General features: G+C 44.2%; 1 protein-coding gene across 21 annotated transcripts in view; it reads left to right on the forward strand.

Annotated features, from left to right (window-relative positions):
* The window catches only part of TNS1 (tensin 1), a 325194-nt gene that overhangs the window by 207676 nt on the left and 100864 nt on the right, over positions 1–16654 (forward strand). For 17 of the 21 annotated variants that reach the window (XM_081196831.1, XM_081196846.1, XM_081196849.1 and 14 more), the window contains 3 exons: positions 12221–12270; positions 14289–14460; positions 15269–15319. In XM_081196831.1, coding sequence (XP_081052957.1) covers positions 12221–12270; positions 14289–14460; positions 15269–15319 — 273 coding nt within the window. Of the gene's footprint in view, positions 1–3774; positions 4032–12220; positions 12271–14288; positions 14461–15268; positions 15320–16654 lie in introns of those variants that run through there. The other 4 variants (XM_081196842.1, XM_081196839.1, XM_081196840.1 and 1 more) reach the window with 3 other exon arrangements.

Raw genomic sequence — 16654 nt, forward strand, 5'->3', positions numbered from 1 at the left:
ATATTTTTTTTCCTCCCTTTCCCCTGTGCTTTGTGTATGTTTGTGTCCTTTTACATTTGTTCTGTTTGGAATTCCAATGTGCCAGTCACCCTCTTCCGTCTACATACAGTACAATTGAAACAGATCAACCCTAAAGGACCCAGTATCAAAAAGTGAGGGGAAACTGGTATTTTTTGAAGTTAGCCAGTTTGCTAAACCCCTGTAAATAACTGTCCTCATGGGTGGTCTACTTGTTTATGAGCTGCAGTGTCTGAAGTCAGGAGTCACAAAAGGTTGCACAGACTACTTCTGTGATTAGTTAAATTGCAAGAAACCATTCTCCTAATCACCAGATTTAGACATTGCAATCTGTGATCCTCTACTTCAGATGTTTTGAAACATGAAAAGAGAAATGGATAATCTTTAGAAATATGACATCTGCTCTGATAGGATGGAAGTTTTATGAGATTCAAGGAATTTCTGGAAACAAAACTGTTATTATTTTAGGATGTATGCAAAACCTCTTGCCCCAAGCTGAATGGCTTTTGTACAAACACAGAGGTATGAAGAGACTCTTCCTGGGTCTTCCCTGTTTGTTTTCCAAAGAGGATTTTCTCCCCCTCCCTTTTTGGCTTGGACTCCCACCTAAAGCATCTAGCAAAAGATGCCGGGAATACTAGGCTAGATGGAATGTGTGTTCAAGCCAATCTTGCATTAGCTTTTTCCTTCCTTATGATGGGGTGGCATTGGAGGCCCCTCCAGATAGATCCAGCCAATCCCTTGTGGTTGCCTTGGCACCTCAGGAACTTCAATCCACATTGCCTGGGGAAAGTGGAGGTGACCTGGCATCATGAGATGGGTTGCTCCCTCCTTGGCCATCCAGTCAAAATTCTTAATAATTAGGAAAGCTGAAATCAAATCATGTGGATTTGAACTGAACAAGGCTTCTGTGTACTTAGGAAAACAAGATTCTTCTGGCACTGTCCCTTTTTTCCATTACATGCATAGCCTATAAACACTGATGGAGGCCCCTCCCTGTAGCTGAGCACCTATTCGTTACCATGACACTCTTTGCTTATCAGTGGTCTCTTGGAAGAGACAATGATCTCTTCGAGAATGCTCAGACTGTCGTAATTTTACATGCAGTACTTAATTTTGTTCTCTTCGATGGGCCATCAGTGGAATATGGAGGATGTATTTATTTATTTTAGGGATGTGGGTGGCGCTGTAGTCTAAACCACAGAGCCTAGGGCTTGCCGATCAGAAGGTTGCCGGTTCGAATCCCTTCGATGGGGTGAGCTCCCGTAGCTCGGTCCCTGCCCCTGCCAACCTAGCAGTTCAAAAGCATGCCAGAGTGCAAGTAGATAAATAGGTAAATTTCCGTGCACTGCTCTGGTTCGCCAGGAGCAGCTTAGCCATTCTGGTCACATGACCCAGAAGCTGTCTGTGGACAAACGCCGGCTCCCTTTATTTATTTTATTACCAACCAAACAACTTCTTCTTCTTCTTCTTCTTCTTCTTCTTCTTCTTCTTCTTCTTCTTCTTCTTCTTCTCCTCCCACATTATTATACAGTGAGTTTCAAACTATATACCCAGAAAGCTTTTGGGGTATTCCTCACTGAGAAAATCAGTGGTGCTGGACAAAAGTTCCTCCTGAAGGAGTTTCCCGGCTACTACCAATAATCACCTGCATTGTGCAATAAAAGTGGCTTGGGTCATAGGAAGTGTCACATCGTAGGGTTGATGCAAGGAAACTTCCGTTTTCCTCCTCCATTCTGCAACCCCCCTCACCCAATCTTGAAACGTATTTCCTGAGAGCTTCAATATTGCCCTGAATGGCATGGACACATGGAGCTGGTTGGAGGGGTGGGGAGATCACCCCAAACAGGGCACAGGCAACTTTTATAAGTGGAAAGGAATTAACTTCACTATGGAATGAGTTAAATTTACTGCTTAAGTGGCCTCAAGTTCAGCTAGAAAGCTTTGTCAATACATGAACTTTTTTTATATATAAAAAACCCAGAACCAATTCAGCACAACAATCAAATAAATAACAAACCAAAAGCAACATAATGCTGGGGGTACCCAGGAAAAATAATAGCACCTTGCAGTTCCTGTGCAGAATAGAAACAGTTTTATGGTTCCTAAAACTAGATTTCCCCAAAAAATCACAACAGAAAAGACCAAGTTCCTGCTTGCAACAACCCTACCATCTGATAGAGGCAGAATGGTGGGGACGCTTTCTCTCTCTTGCTCTCTCTCTCCTCTCCCCCAATGCCTGCTGTCAGTTAAATTTGCCTAAGGTTGAGTTTATACATTCTTGTAATTCTTCTGTAGTTGCTTATGGTTAAAAAAAAAAAGTTCTGCTGCATGGATGAAAGCAACATAACAATTGTATGAAACTGGATGTTTGAGAAGTAGCCATGATCTAGATATGTGTGTTCATGAGTAGAGGTGGAGAATCTGTGGCCCTCCAGATATAGCTGGACTTCCAACAGCCCCAACCAGCACAGCCCAGGGATGGTGGAAGCTGTAGTTCAGCAATATCTGGAGGGTCACAGGTTCCCCATTACTGATGGAAGAATTACAGGTGCAGGAGCTGGAAGCATCAGAAGTCAATTACTATTGGAACCATAATATGCCTTCTTTCCCATTTTCTTTCCCAGCTTTCCTTGTACAACTGCATTAGTGGAAACAGGGGGAAGGGTGGCACACAACAAGCGATTTTCAAACTTTCTAGTTTCAGGAGAGTCTTCCCATGCTCGCTTGTGGGGCAAGAAGCATTGCATATCAGCCTGAGAATGCCTGTGGGCTGTAAAAGATACAGGGAGCATGTTGTAGAGCATATGGCCCAGGATCCAACTAACCCTGAATGCTAGCAGAAGCTTCTGCTAGTGCAACAGGGCACCCCCCTCTCCTCTCCACACAATCTCCCTGTGCCCCCCCCCGATCCTCTCTAAAGGGTCAGAAGACCTCCCAAGAACAGTACATGAAGAGAGGAGAAGGCAGTTTGTTCTGCCTGGGAAGCAGAAATGTTTGCGCTAATGGAATGATAAGTAGAGGGTGACAATGAATTCCTCCTATACACCTCAGAGGCCACTGGCCAGGGCTCTTTAGGCCTCATTGCAGCCTTGTGTAGACTCAGAATGCTCTCCAAAACCCACCTAGCACTCTCTAGCAGCAGCATGCATTAGGGATGATTGGTAGCAGCAATGTGCAAACTACTTTTAAGGAAATCCTGCCTGCCATTATACTGATCCTTGTTGAAGCACCCCTGACAAATTTTCTTGGAGTTCCGAGGAACACTCATACATGATGACCTGTTAAGAACCTGCATGTCTTGAAGATTTCTACATCATTAATCCAGATGACAAAAGCCCCCAATTTCCATTTTTTAACTCTCTATTTCTATGAATCCAGCTGTCAGGCTCATATTCTGCAGCTGTGACCTTGGTTACTAAGCCTTGTGGCTCTTGGTTGCTTTTGCTGCAACAGGCTGGCATAGAAACAGAAGCAAGGTGTGTGTCGAACAGTAAAGAAGGTGGTGATATCGAGGGCAACACTCTAGAATAAGTGGGGTGCCAGCCTTTAAAAAGGATCATTTGTCACTTTCACCATTCCGCCTGGTCCTGGATTCTGGATAGGGTACTTTCTGAGCATTTAATTTGCCTGGAAGCTGTTATTCCTATCAGCTGATATCTGCCTGACTCTTCCTCGTGGTGTGGGTGGGTGTTGGGGAGAGCGTTTCAGGAAGGGGTGGGGCTCCATTTCCACCAGCAGTAACAACAACAGGAGAGCTGTTTGTGGTTAGTGTGTTGCATCGTGAGCCACAGGGACCCAACGGCAGCGTCAGAGACTGACCATGCCAAACATGGTGCCCACTGCGTGCCAGGCTTGTGCCGCTCTTTAATCAAACACCGTCCCTTTATTATTGTGGACTTCCTTGGACTGAGTCTCTGAGGAGGAGAGAGGGATTGCTCTGGAGAGAGATTTAAGAAAGAGTGGGCACCATGCCCTGGAAATGGATTAGAAAAACTGCTACTCTCCCGAAGGTAAGCCTTTGTTTAGGGTTGGAGGGGTGTGTGCGTGCTGTGGTGGAGATGCCAAGCCTTGTAATTGGATTTGCACATAGGAAAAGGGTGGGAATTAGTTAAACATCTCCAAATAGGGATTTGCCTTGAGCTCTGTTCTTTCTGGGCAGGATGGAATCTTTGGATCAGATCTTTATACGAGTTTTATGAACAACAACAACAACTACATACAGTTACTGCATGCACATGGTTCTAGCGCACATCTCTTTTGAGCAGCCTCATGGAGTGCTGCTTTGATGGAAGGAAATCCAGTTCTGGCTCTGTGTGCAGCTTGTTTTCTCCCTTCATCACAGCCAGCTGGCTCAACGAGCCAGGAGTAATTTGTTCTCATGTCTACGGATGACACCAAAAGGGGGGAAATATGGTGTTTCAAGGTTTTATTATCGCTTTAAAGTCTGAATATCCTATACCTCATATAATCAGAATGGTTTTTCTAATCTGTATGAAATTTATTTGACACTGAGAATCTACTTGTTTTGTAGTGTAGTCTGTAACTGAATTTCATAGGGATCTGATGGAGAATGGCCAAGTTATTCAGCTTAAAACTTTTGATTTAATGCCTGTGTGAGGCAGCACCTCCCCCACACTGCCAAGTAATGCCTTAAAGATATTCTTTTGGCAGTTATATCCAGAATTCAGGTATGTTGCTTGGACTTCTCTCTTGTTGAAAATCCACTGTGTGCATATAAAGGAATAAAGTTTCAGAGTTAACCAGTTGTAATAAATGGGAGCTGAGGCGAGGACAAGTTACGTGTGTGTGTGTTGGTTTTTGCCATTAAGGCAGGTACAGACAATGGCAGCTTATCAGTTTTAAAAGGTACACTGACTAGCACTTCCTGGAGACATTTGAGTGCCTACAAATGGCATGTGCAGCCACTTGGAGCCAAGCCATTAATGTGTGGTGATACCTGCATGCCACCCTGCCTGCATGAATCTGCTTGGCTGAGGGGAGGCTGCACAGTAACCTAGATGTGCTTTCTAGATGTGCCAAAGCAGGGCCCCCCCCGCCCCCTGCTCAAGGCAAAAGTACATCCATTCCCTCCTGAGATATAAACAGAACTGCCCTGCCTCAGGCACCAGATACTGAGGAGGGAAAGGGAAAGTGATGGTGAGCTGTTGGCGGGCAGAACTGACTGTGCTATGTGGGCTAACCTGCACCCCTTACACTCCTTTTACCAGTGTTGAAGAAAGATTCAATTCCTAGTCTGGTTAGGTTGTGTATATGGTGTGTGTGTGTGTGTGTGTGTGTGTGTGTGTGTGTGTGTGTAAAATTTTCTTGCATGGGACAGGTGGTTTAAACGTGTATGTGCATTTGAGGGAGTTTGCTAATGTGTATGTGTATTTTATTGTGTGTGGTAGTTTTGTGTGTCTCTCTGTGTGAGAGAGCACGCTTATCTCTCTCTGTGTGAATGTGTATGAGGGAAAATGGTCCCCCCTCTGCATCTGCATATGTGTGAAGGATAATTTTGTCGGAGTGCATGTGGGAGAGAGGATGGGAGACTTCTGACTGCCTTCTAAAATTGTCTTCATCTGAATTTCTCACTGCATGTTAGAGATCTTAATTGTTTCAGGAAAGCTGCACTAGCGGTGGGTCACCATTTTTGCTTGGTGGGCCAGATCCTTATCTGCCTCTATGCTCCACAGATCCACTTTGACAGGTGGGTGGGACACCACTGACACCATGGGCAGGTTTATTTGTTTTTGTCATGCCTACCTGTCAAATCCCATGCACAGCACTTCCAAAGCACATGTTGATGGCCACATGGGTACCACAGCACACGAAGCTTGGCCAACCCTTTGCTTGGCACTTGGGAAACGTTGAGCATAAGGGCTTTCAGAGCACTTTCCAAACAACAGCTAGCTCAGCAATAGGCAAACTCAGCCCTCCAGATGTTTTGAGACTACAACTCCCATCATCCTTAGCTAACAGGACCAGTGGTCAGGGATGATGGGAATTGTAGTCCCAAAACATCTGGAGGTCGAGTTTGCCTATGCCTGAGCTAGCGGTTGAGTGTTTGAGAATCACTGTGCAAAGTGCTTTGCAAGCTCTGTACTTCGCGCTTCCCAGTCACCAAGAATAGGGGGGCAAAACTGCTTTCTGTGGGGATTAGCTGTGTGATCAAGTTTTTCATGGGGAACTCAGCTGCGAAGCCAACTGAGCAGGCTTGAACTCACTGCCCATCAGTTGAAGGGATGGGAGCTTCGACCCTGTTTTCTGTGGGGATCAGTCATGCTGTCATGTCCCAAATGGGGAACTTCAGTGAAGAGCTGATGCAGATGAATCTGTACGCGCCCCATACCAGACATTAGATATGACATTAGGTGTGATGTAGGTGGGCACACCTAACAGACAAGGAAAATGGCCTTGCAGGCCAAATTGGGACCTTTGCTGGGCCAAATATGGCCCACAGGCCAGAACTTCCCCACCTCTCTGGTATAACACATGTAGTCAAAGACAAAGCCATAATGACCCTCTTTAGGTTCAGCATGCTGCTTTGTCCTTATTCCTTCACTTGGCATTTCCATTACTGGGACCCTATAATTCAGCAGCTGTTTTAGAAGTAGGTGATTAGATCTGAGCTCTGCAAACTCACCATGTAAGTTTGGGCATGGGAGTGTGGAGCCACCTTGGGACGAGAGTTTTAGTTACTAAAACTTTTAACAAATGCTTTTAACTGAAGATACCAAAACAAACAAGGTGTGAATGTATATTTTCCTCTCAGTCAGATCTTTCTTTAATTAGAACCACCACTTAGTGTTTCAGAGGAGGTCACAAAGTCACCAAACAAATCGAGCACATATGGAATTTTTGAGGCCATGGGAATGGTGCACAAATAGAAGCTTCCTGCTCGTACAACTCACACATTTCCTCCTGGTGTTCTGTTCCGTCAAGGCCCAAGCCAAGGCGAGCCAGAGTTCAGTTCTAATGGCTTGGGGAAGACCTTTTTGTAGCATAGTGTGATGTTTTCAGCTCTGTAAACCTTACTGCTGGGCTGCTCCAATATAGTTATAATGGGGCTGTTAAATTCCCTGCATCCAAAGTTTTGTAGCATGCTCCGGCAAGACTTTGCTCTCACTTGCATGTAACACTGAGCTAAGCAGGCCAGATTTATATGGTTGTCCTTTGCATGGATTATTCAGTGCATGTGTGTGTGTGTACGCACCAAACTAGTATTTCCAGTTATTCTGAGTGCTTTGAGATTGTGGCTTTTAAATATCCTGGAAAATCTTGGAAAAGTGTTTAGTTAGGATATCATGTTAGAGCAATATATCAGTCGTACCGTAGCGAAGGTTAGTGTGCTCTACTCTCACTTTTCCAAAATTCGGACTCTGCAAGCCATCCAAGGCAGCATACCCCCCCTCCTTAAAGGTAAAGGAACCCTGACCATTAGGTCCAGTCGTGATCAACTCTGGGGTTGCGGTGCTCATCTCGCTTTACTGGCCAAGGGAGCCGACGTACAGCTTCCGGGTCATGTGGCCAGCATGACTAAGCTGCTTCTGGCGAACCAGAGCAGCGCATGGAAACGCCATTTACCTTCCCGCTGGAGTGGTACCTATTTATCTACTTTCACTTTGAGGTACTTTTGAACTGCTAGGTTGGCAGGAGCAGGGACCAAGCAACGGGAGCTCACCCTGTCGCGGGGATTCGAACCGCTGACCTTCTGATCAGTGGTTTAACCAACAGCGCCACCCGCATCCCCCCTCCTTACGTTAGGGCAAAGCCTGCTTTTATAATCTATCTGCACTTTCTAGCCCCTCCCCAATTAATGAACCCCTTGATTAAAAAGGTTTATCAAGACTGCATGCCCTGTTTGTGGACACAGAATATTTCACTTCTCTGTAGCGTGCAGCATCTTATGCATGAAGAAACAGTGGCTATTGTACAATTGGTCTGGGTTGAGGACCCTTTTGGGCCCCTGTGCATCAACTGAGGGGCAGAGGATTCAAATCTGCTCTGTGGAGGATTCAGGCAGAGGAAAACTTCCCCATGCATCAGCTGATGGGCAGGGAGTTCAGTCCTGCTTTCTGCTGGGATCTGCCCCCCAGCTGTGCCTCTGCCTGCACCACACCTGATGTCACATATAATGCCAGGTGTGGGGAAGGTGGGTGTGGTTTGGGGAAAATAGCCACATGTGCCAAATGAAGAACATACCTTTGGGGCTCCCCAGTTGTTAGAGCAACCCAGTGTGTGTATATAGAAGGTGAACTAAACCCTAATGTATTGTCCAAAACTAAGCCAAATCTCCATCTAATAGAAGCTGGTTAACTGGCAGGTCATTCGTTAAAAGGAGTGGTTGTGATTCATCTTCTGGAATGCTACACTTGGCAACACTGAGATCTAAATTACTAGTTTCAAATGATAGTGGAGTGAATGGAGCCATTCACAGCTTGCACAGAACTGATGTGCATTAAACATGTGCGGTGAACACTTTTCCTCATACACACCCCACAGTTGTCCATGGTGCTGATTGTGCCGGGCACAATGCAGTGCATGTACTAAAGCCATCCCCATGGCCTTGATCTAACCTTGGGAACATTTAAATTATGTCTTCTGAACATGGGAATATTCAGTCCTGGAACAGTTTGTCCTGCCACAACGCTGACATAGCTGTGGCAAGACAGTGCCTGAAAACCTGCCTAGCAGATATTCCCTTGACACCACAGATAAATTATAGGTGATTCTAGCACCCCATAGATTTTCCTACCTTCAGTGATGGACAGAAGCCCTGACCTGTCTTAACTGAACAGATGTGACGAAGGCTAGCAGATTCCATCCTGAGGAAATTTACTGTCATTGAATCGGAGCAAATACCTTGACTGGAAAAGGGCTCTTCAGTATCTTCATGGTAGTGATTGCATCCTATGTGCTTGTGCAGTAAAACTGGCCTTGCATTGATATCTAGTCCACCAGCCTTCCAAGCCGCTGCTATTATCTTGACTGACTTTCGAGAAAATGAAACTCAACACAGCCTTTAAATTACTTCCTGCAGTTCTCCTCCTCTTCAATCCCTGGTGGCTTTTGTTCTGTCCAGCTTGATAAATAGTCTCCTAATGATCCTTGTTAGGGCCTTGATCCCCCATGTATTTGTAAACCCCCGGCTGCTAATTAGCCAATTATCTCTGCTAGTAGGACCAAGGAATTCAGACTACAGCAGGCTCAGTCAAGGCATTGTGTGGTACTCTGTGCTCCTTTTCCTCTGCTAAAGTAGAAGCAAAATCAGCCTGGGATGTGTAACACTGGAGGTGAAGCAGTCTGCTTTTTCACCTGTGAAGGAAGAGAAACAGGGTCTCCATATCCATGGGCATAACCAGGATTTATACGGGGGGGGGGGGAGAATCAATGTTGGGGGAGCAGAACTGAGCTATCTGCTGCACAATTGGTCAGCTAGTTAAGTATTTTTATTTATTTAGCTATGCCCATGCCTATATCACTTTAAAAAAACAATGCCTTCATTGAAACAGATTCCAGGATAGCGCACAACAGCAACAATTAGAAATAATTTTCACATTCAATAAAAGCAAAACATAACCTATCAGAAAACCAATATATCAGCTGTCATACAACAACAACACAGCTAAAGTCCCAGATGGTAGTCCCTTTAAAAATGCCTGGGCACCTTTTCCACTATAGGTAAAAACCATGGGTAAAAAACCCCAAAGAAAACAGCTGGGCATGAATGATTCTGAGCTTGAAAATTATCAGAGGGAAAAGGGTTAGATTGTTTTTCTCCTCCTCTGTCCAATATGCATAGACTCCCTCGCTCCATCTTTCTTTCCTTCTTTTTGGTGGAGGGGCAGAGTCTCTGCAGAGGAAAAGAGCATGAGGCTTGCTGTTAGTTTGAGCTTTAATGGAAGAGACATATCTCGCCTTGGGCTTCTGCAGAGTCATATGGCTGTTTGTGTCCTAAACAGCCCTTGATTGTGACAGGAGCAATCACAGAGCTCCCTCCTATGGCAAGAGGATTGTGTCATTGGTTGGCAAAGTCAACAGATATAAAACACATGCAACTTTTACATGCCTGGATAGGCTTGCCTAAAGGAAAGGCCCTGGGGAAACACAACAAAGGTGCCAGCCTGATTTCAAGAGGGAGGGACTTCTAAAGTATGGGTGCTGCCCCACTGAAAGGTTTATTTCTTCCAAGTGCAGAGCAAGTATTATGTGGCACCTGTAACAGTGCCATTAGAATATGGGATATTTCATAAGCCAATTTTTAAAGAATGCTGTGGATGGAGACATGGGACTACCACTTACAACATGCAAACTGATGCACAGGTACTGAGCAACAGCAGATTTTCATATTGATATGAGATATTCTTTCCTCTAGGAAAACACATGCACAGAGAACAACCCCAACAGAACCCCCCCCCCCACTTCACCTTACATGTATCAGTTAGCTGTGCAGGTTAAGATAGTGCCTACTCTTTGCATAAATATTTCACAGCTCTTCTCCAGCCTCCTTACCGCCTGCTTGCTTTCATCTCCCTGTTTACTCTTTCCTCATGGGGCTTTTGTACGTAGTTCCTTGCCCACCAATAAGTGCTGTGTGATCTTTTGTTTCACCACTACAGCTGTCAGGATTTGGCTCTATTGAGAGGCTGTTGAACTGCCAAATGATATCTTAACTCTGTGCAGAGCTCAATTGTCACCAGTAAATTATGTCTTCCACCATCCCTCATTTCAAAACAGGAGGAGGCGAGGGAGCCCGGGGGGATATGGTTGGAAATAAAGAATTATTGTTTGTTATTTATTTCATAACACATCGCTGCTCCATAGATCCTAGTGGATGCTCCTCAATTCAGACACTAAGATTTCATAGTGGCTCTTCTGTTTTGAAATTTTGATAATCTTCACAGTAGAGGAGCTGTGTGGTGATACTTCACCCGGAGCGTTGTTCTTATTTCAACCCACAGCAAGCTATGAAAAGTACCTTCTGGCTATACTCTCAAAACTGTGGGTGGTCACAACCTTACAGCTTTACAGAGGTAGTCCAGAGAAGATAAGGGTGCTATCAGGTAGCCTGCCAGTTATCTTGTTAGATATTTGAAGATTTTGTGTGTTGACTTTGTGGGTTGCCTCAAAGTGCTTGCTCCTTGATTGAAGAGAAAGTAGCTATGGGATTAGACCTGTGGAAATCATCCCTCCAAGACTGAGTAGCTGCTCTGTTTGTCTAGGAGCAAGCCCATTCAGTATTCACTGAGACCAACACAAGATACGTTGGTTGCCTCAAATGATTATGGTGCGTCATTTGAGAGGTGTGTGCCAGCATCTGCCAGCATCTGCAAATGATTATGGTGCGTCATTTGAGAGGTGTGTGCCAGCATCTGCCATGCTGGAGCCCACCTCTTACTTTGTGTATCATTACAGTTGCCAATATAGGGAACATTTGCAACCTTGAAAAGGATTATACAGTTCCTTGGCTTCCATCATACTGGGTGTGAGGGACAATCTACCAATAGTGCCACCCCCACTTTGGATGCTTGTGCCATTAACTTGGAGCCGTGGAATTCATGGAATCAGCCTTTGACATCTAAATACATTTTAGCACAGAGCTCACTTTCAGGTCAGGTTGGGCCACCTGTAAGTATTCTTTGGGAATGAATCTGATGTACCCTTTTCCTTCCATGGAGCAATACTGGAAAGTGACTGTAAAAAAAAGATTATTTTAACTTGTGTATTTTGCTTGCAAAGCCCACTCCCCACCCTCCTTTTTTTGAGGGGCATGCTCTTTCATTTGCTGAGCTGTAAAATGGAAAAAAGATCCTTAATTTGCTCCATTGGTAATGTTCAGTGAAGTACACATTTCATGGAATGCAGAGTGCAGTACTGAAGGCTATTCAAATACCCGAGAAGTGGGGAAAGAAGGAGACTGCAGTCTAACTGAAACTCCAGAACCTTAAATGCAGATGTTCCAGAATGAGCTGCTATGAAATATCTAGAACAGGGATATTTTGTGTGTGGGAGCAGAAAATATCTTTGATCGGGCCACCTTAAAGTGATATTTTCCAGGTCAGGCTAGGCAGGCCACGCTTAGAGGCTAGGCAGAAGGAGACCCAGTTGCTTCCATTCCTGCTGAATGTGTCACTCTGCAATGAAGCAACGTACTGCAGTAACATTCTTTCTCACCCTTTTGTCACTCTCGTTTTATTAGGTGTTTGCAAAGTCCCCCAAAATTATCCAGGCACGACGTAAACCCTCAAGGTAAGGCTCAGTGTTTGATGAGAGTCCTTCATGGAGAGTCTTTCTTGTGAAACTCAAAGCACCAAGAATCACAAGTGGGGTGAGCGCAGCTGTGTTCAGGTTCCGCTTGCATCTGCTTGGCCAGTGTGAGAACAGGATGCTGGACTAAATGGACCTTTGGCCTGATCCAGTAGGGCTCTTCTTGTGTTCTTCCACTGCTCTCTTCATAATTAGGGACATGCAAAACTGCCTCCATTATTTCCATGGATATATCTGCTTTGCTTAAAATTGATAGCACATGTTCAAGATATTTATCTGCGAAAGCTAATACACTTTAAAACAAAACAAAACAAAACACAAGGGTAGGGTTTTCCCCAGATAGTTATTTGACATGTTAGTTCATGTGTTCAGATCTGCTGTTATACTGCATTGTTCTCATTTAAAGGCTCAGAGATTTAGGATATGTTGTGCATGGCTCCCAGCTGAAAGGCAAGGAGTAACTGAAAGGAGTAACTGGAACTGAAAGGGGTAACCTTAAGAATATAATAAGAGCACTAAGAGATCAGGCCAAAGGCCTATCTAGTTCAGCATCATGTTTCCTATAGTGGTCAACAGCATGTCTCTTGGGAGCCGAAAAGGGCAGTCACTCTCTTCTGCTATTTTCTCCCAGTAGCTAGTATGTTGCCTCTGATGCTGGAGGGAGCCTCTGCATATGCACCCATGCTTCTTCTTAGAAAGAGCACTTACTGGCTTACTCTTGAATAGGGTGCAATGACAATTTTTGTTCCCTATTTACATTATTGCCAGAACACTATTTTCAGGGTGCATATTAACATCCTGCACAATAGGGCAGCGCTTGTTTTTGTTCTACTTCCCCATGAATCCACAAGCATTTTTGGACAAAGGGTTTCTTAATTCAGGGTGCTTGTTAAAAGCTGAAAAATGTGTTTCTTTGTGGCCCTATGCTTGCATTACATGGTGTCAGTGCTGACATCCAGTGTTTGGCTTAAATATTTCCCCTTATCCAGACACACATGCGCTTATAGACATTATGCAACAATACTTCTTTATGGTGCTGTATTCCTTGGTTGGAATTATTCCCACAGCAGTTTCTCTGGTTGCTACAGTCTCTGGGTATCCCCAGATTTCATTCTCCGCATTTTGCACTGGTCATCCTGCACGATGGAACCATATTCTGCTGTGCAGTATTCCATTGAAAGCAAAGCTCAAAGAGAATGTTGAGAATGGTCTCTTTCTTCCTTGGAGCCACAGTATTGCCTTACTCCTGATAAGTGTTCATAAGCACACATGATGATTTAATTAAAATCTCCATGGAACAACTGCACTTTAAAAAATGTTCAGAAGCCCACTTGAAACACCCTGTGAATGTCCTCTAAAGTTGTCTGCAGAAGCAAAGTGAAACAAGTTTGTGTATTTATTACTGCTAATAATAATAGCTTATTAATCACCTTCCACCCAATTGTGTCATGATGATGTGCAATAAACAAAAACTGGGAGGAAACAGCTGATACATTTAAAATAAACACAATACAGAATAGATACTCATGCCAAAAACTCATTTTGGGAAAGCCTGCTGGGGAAAAAATGTATCCAATGGTTTCTGAAAAGGGCAAATAGTGGGCACCTATTGTACCTCAACAGGAATGCTATTCTACAGAGCAGGCAGCCATGCTAAAAGTCCTACTCCAGATTACTTGCTTTGCTTGCTCCACCAGCCTGCTGGAATAGTTCTCGATTCTGTCCTCACCCCAGGTGCTGGTGGCAGCAATAGCAGCAGCAATGGTTTCTTGCTCCACCTGCTCACTTGGGACTTCTTGGACTTCCCTTGCTGTGTTGAAGCTTGGCTGCACAACAGACAAGTGCAAGTAAAGTAAAATGATGTGTATATACACACACATACATGCACACAGATGCACAAACAGTGCTAGGGGAAGATTACACAGACAGGCTTTCCCATCTTTATACCTTTGTTCTTTCCTCTCTGCCGTTGACGGTTTAGTTGCTTCTCTTTGCCCTAGGAGCTTGAGCCTAAACCAGGCCATGGAGGATACTTGTGAACTAGACCTGGTGTATGTCACAGAACGGATCATTGCTGTCAACTTTGCAAGTTTGTCGGAGGAGCAGACCTTCTCTAGCAACCTGAAGGAGGTGGCACAGATGCTGAAATCCAAGCATGGGGACAGTTACCTGGTAATAAGTGTGGGATATTTTAATTCATTTTTACTGTCTTCAGAAAAATGCTGGGAGCAACTGAATTCTGTGAGCATTGAATTCTGACATCATTAGCTATATTCTATTTCCCACAAATGCACCATATCAAAGAAGTGTAGACTTTCTTTTGTAATTGGTCTAGACCTAACTCATTTTCCTGGTCATTGATGAAGCCCTTCTTTACTGATTTCTACTTTTAAAAATTTCATTGTGGTTTTGTGTCACAACACCTCTAAACCCCTTTCGCCATAGACAACGCTGCTGATTCTGTCCACTGGGTGGTATTCAATTAGGATTTACTCAAAGAAGACTTAGTTATGTTCATTAATGCCAATGGGTTTACTCTGAGCAAACCTTAGTTGAATGCCACTCATTTTTGTTGTTAACGTAATGCTGGCAGCTTCAAAATCCTGAAAGCCCACCTCATTCACAAATCCATTTCATTTTCCATTCCAGTAAATTGCAGAAAATTTATGGGTGCCTAAGCAGTACATGGAGCTAACTCTGAAAATTAATAATAATAATAATAATAATAATAATAATAATAATAATAATAATAATAATTAGTGTACAACTCATGCTTGCAATTCCAGGGAAAGGAAGCACGTGTGTGTGTGTGTGTGTGTGTGTGTGTGTGTGTTTGTGGTGGTGGGGGGGAGAAACATGTCATAGCCTTGGAATCCTGTAGTTGATGCTCCCATTCAGTTTTCTATCATATTGTTGCCCACAGGCCTCCACCTCATCAACCAACTCTTCTAACATGGTTTATTTATTTCCCACCCACTAGCTTTTTAACCTGTCAGAGAAGAGGCATGACATCAGCAAGCTCCATTCCAAGGTAAGATGGAGATGCTTATTGATAAATCATGTTTTTTGGTGGAAAGGGTGAAAGAGAGATATCTGTGACAGGCTGGGGAAGAAAACTCTATGATACTCAGGGTCCCTTCCAGCTATATAACACTATGAACCTAAACATGCTACAATTCAACCTCCAGATCTACTTCCCCTCAGTTGTATGTAGTTTTTGGCTCTGGGCTTCAGTCTCAGAGGGGACTGCCTGAGTTGTTCCTGTTCTGCTTTTTGGAGTTCCCTCTAATGTGCTGCTCCTTAAGCCTTTTGTATGTGTACTTCTCTCTGCATGTTTGTTTTGTCCACTAATCCAACCATGCTGCTGCTGTCTTTGGTTGCCAAAGAAGCTGTTCATCCATCCAAGGCCAGGCACATGGCTGAAATACTTTGCCTGCCTCTCTGCTCTGAGGGAACAGCTAATGTTGTAGGTTTGCCACCAAAGGACAGTGGCAGCAGGTTGATATTGATTATATCAAAGGACAGTGGCAGCAGGTTGATATTGATAGGTTGGCAAGTTGTAGTCAGGTGGGGAGCCAGGGGCAAAATACCAATCTCCTAGAAATTTCTGGGACAGAGATAGGAAGTGGTTTCCTTCTGCAAGCAAAGGCTCTAGCTTCACTGGTCAGAAATCACAGCAAAGCAAAAAGACGAGATAAAACTATTGGAAATTGGGATCTGAATTCAACCTAGCATTTACCGTATATAAGCTTTTGATGGTGTTCAAAGTACTTCATCTAAGCAATCTTTAGAACAACCCTGTACAGTAGGTCAATATTATTATCCCCCTGCTTCAGAGCAGGGTAGAAGCCAAGGCTGAGATAATAGTGGCTTGCCTTGTGAGCTCCTGGCAGAGGCAGTCATGCTTGTAGTCAACACATGAGTATGCACACAGATTCATACTGTAGGATGGCCAATTATTCATCAATGAAGGTTGTTAGCATTGGCAGTTCTGTATGCAAAATATGGCCTTTGCAAAGTTTTGCTGGAAGCTCTTGAGATGTTCTTAAGGAATGTGCTCAGAGCTCCCCAACTTTTCATATAAACCCAGCCTCAAAACTCTGTAAAGTGGATTATGCCATGAAGTACTATGGGAATTTGTTGTCCTTTCATGCTGCCTCAGAATCTTGTGCCTGAATTGAGCTAGCGTCATCCTGCCTAATGGCCTTCAAAACTGGGATTTGTTGTTGTTGTTTAGTTGTTTAGTCGTGTCCAACTCTTCATGACCCCATGGACCAGAGCACGCCAGGCGCTCCTGTCTTCCACTGCCTTCCGCAGTTTGGTCAAACTCATGTTCATAGCTTCGAGAACACTGTCCAGCCGTCTC

The sequence above is a fragment of the Podarcis bocagei genome (genome assembly GCF_964188305.1).
Source record: "Podarcis bocagei genome assembly, chromosome: 1".
NCBI classification, from domain to species: domain Eukaryota; kingdom Metazoa; phylum Chordata; class Lepidosauria; order Squamata; family Lacertidae; genus Podarcis; species Podarcis bocagei.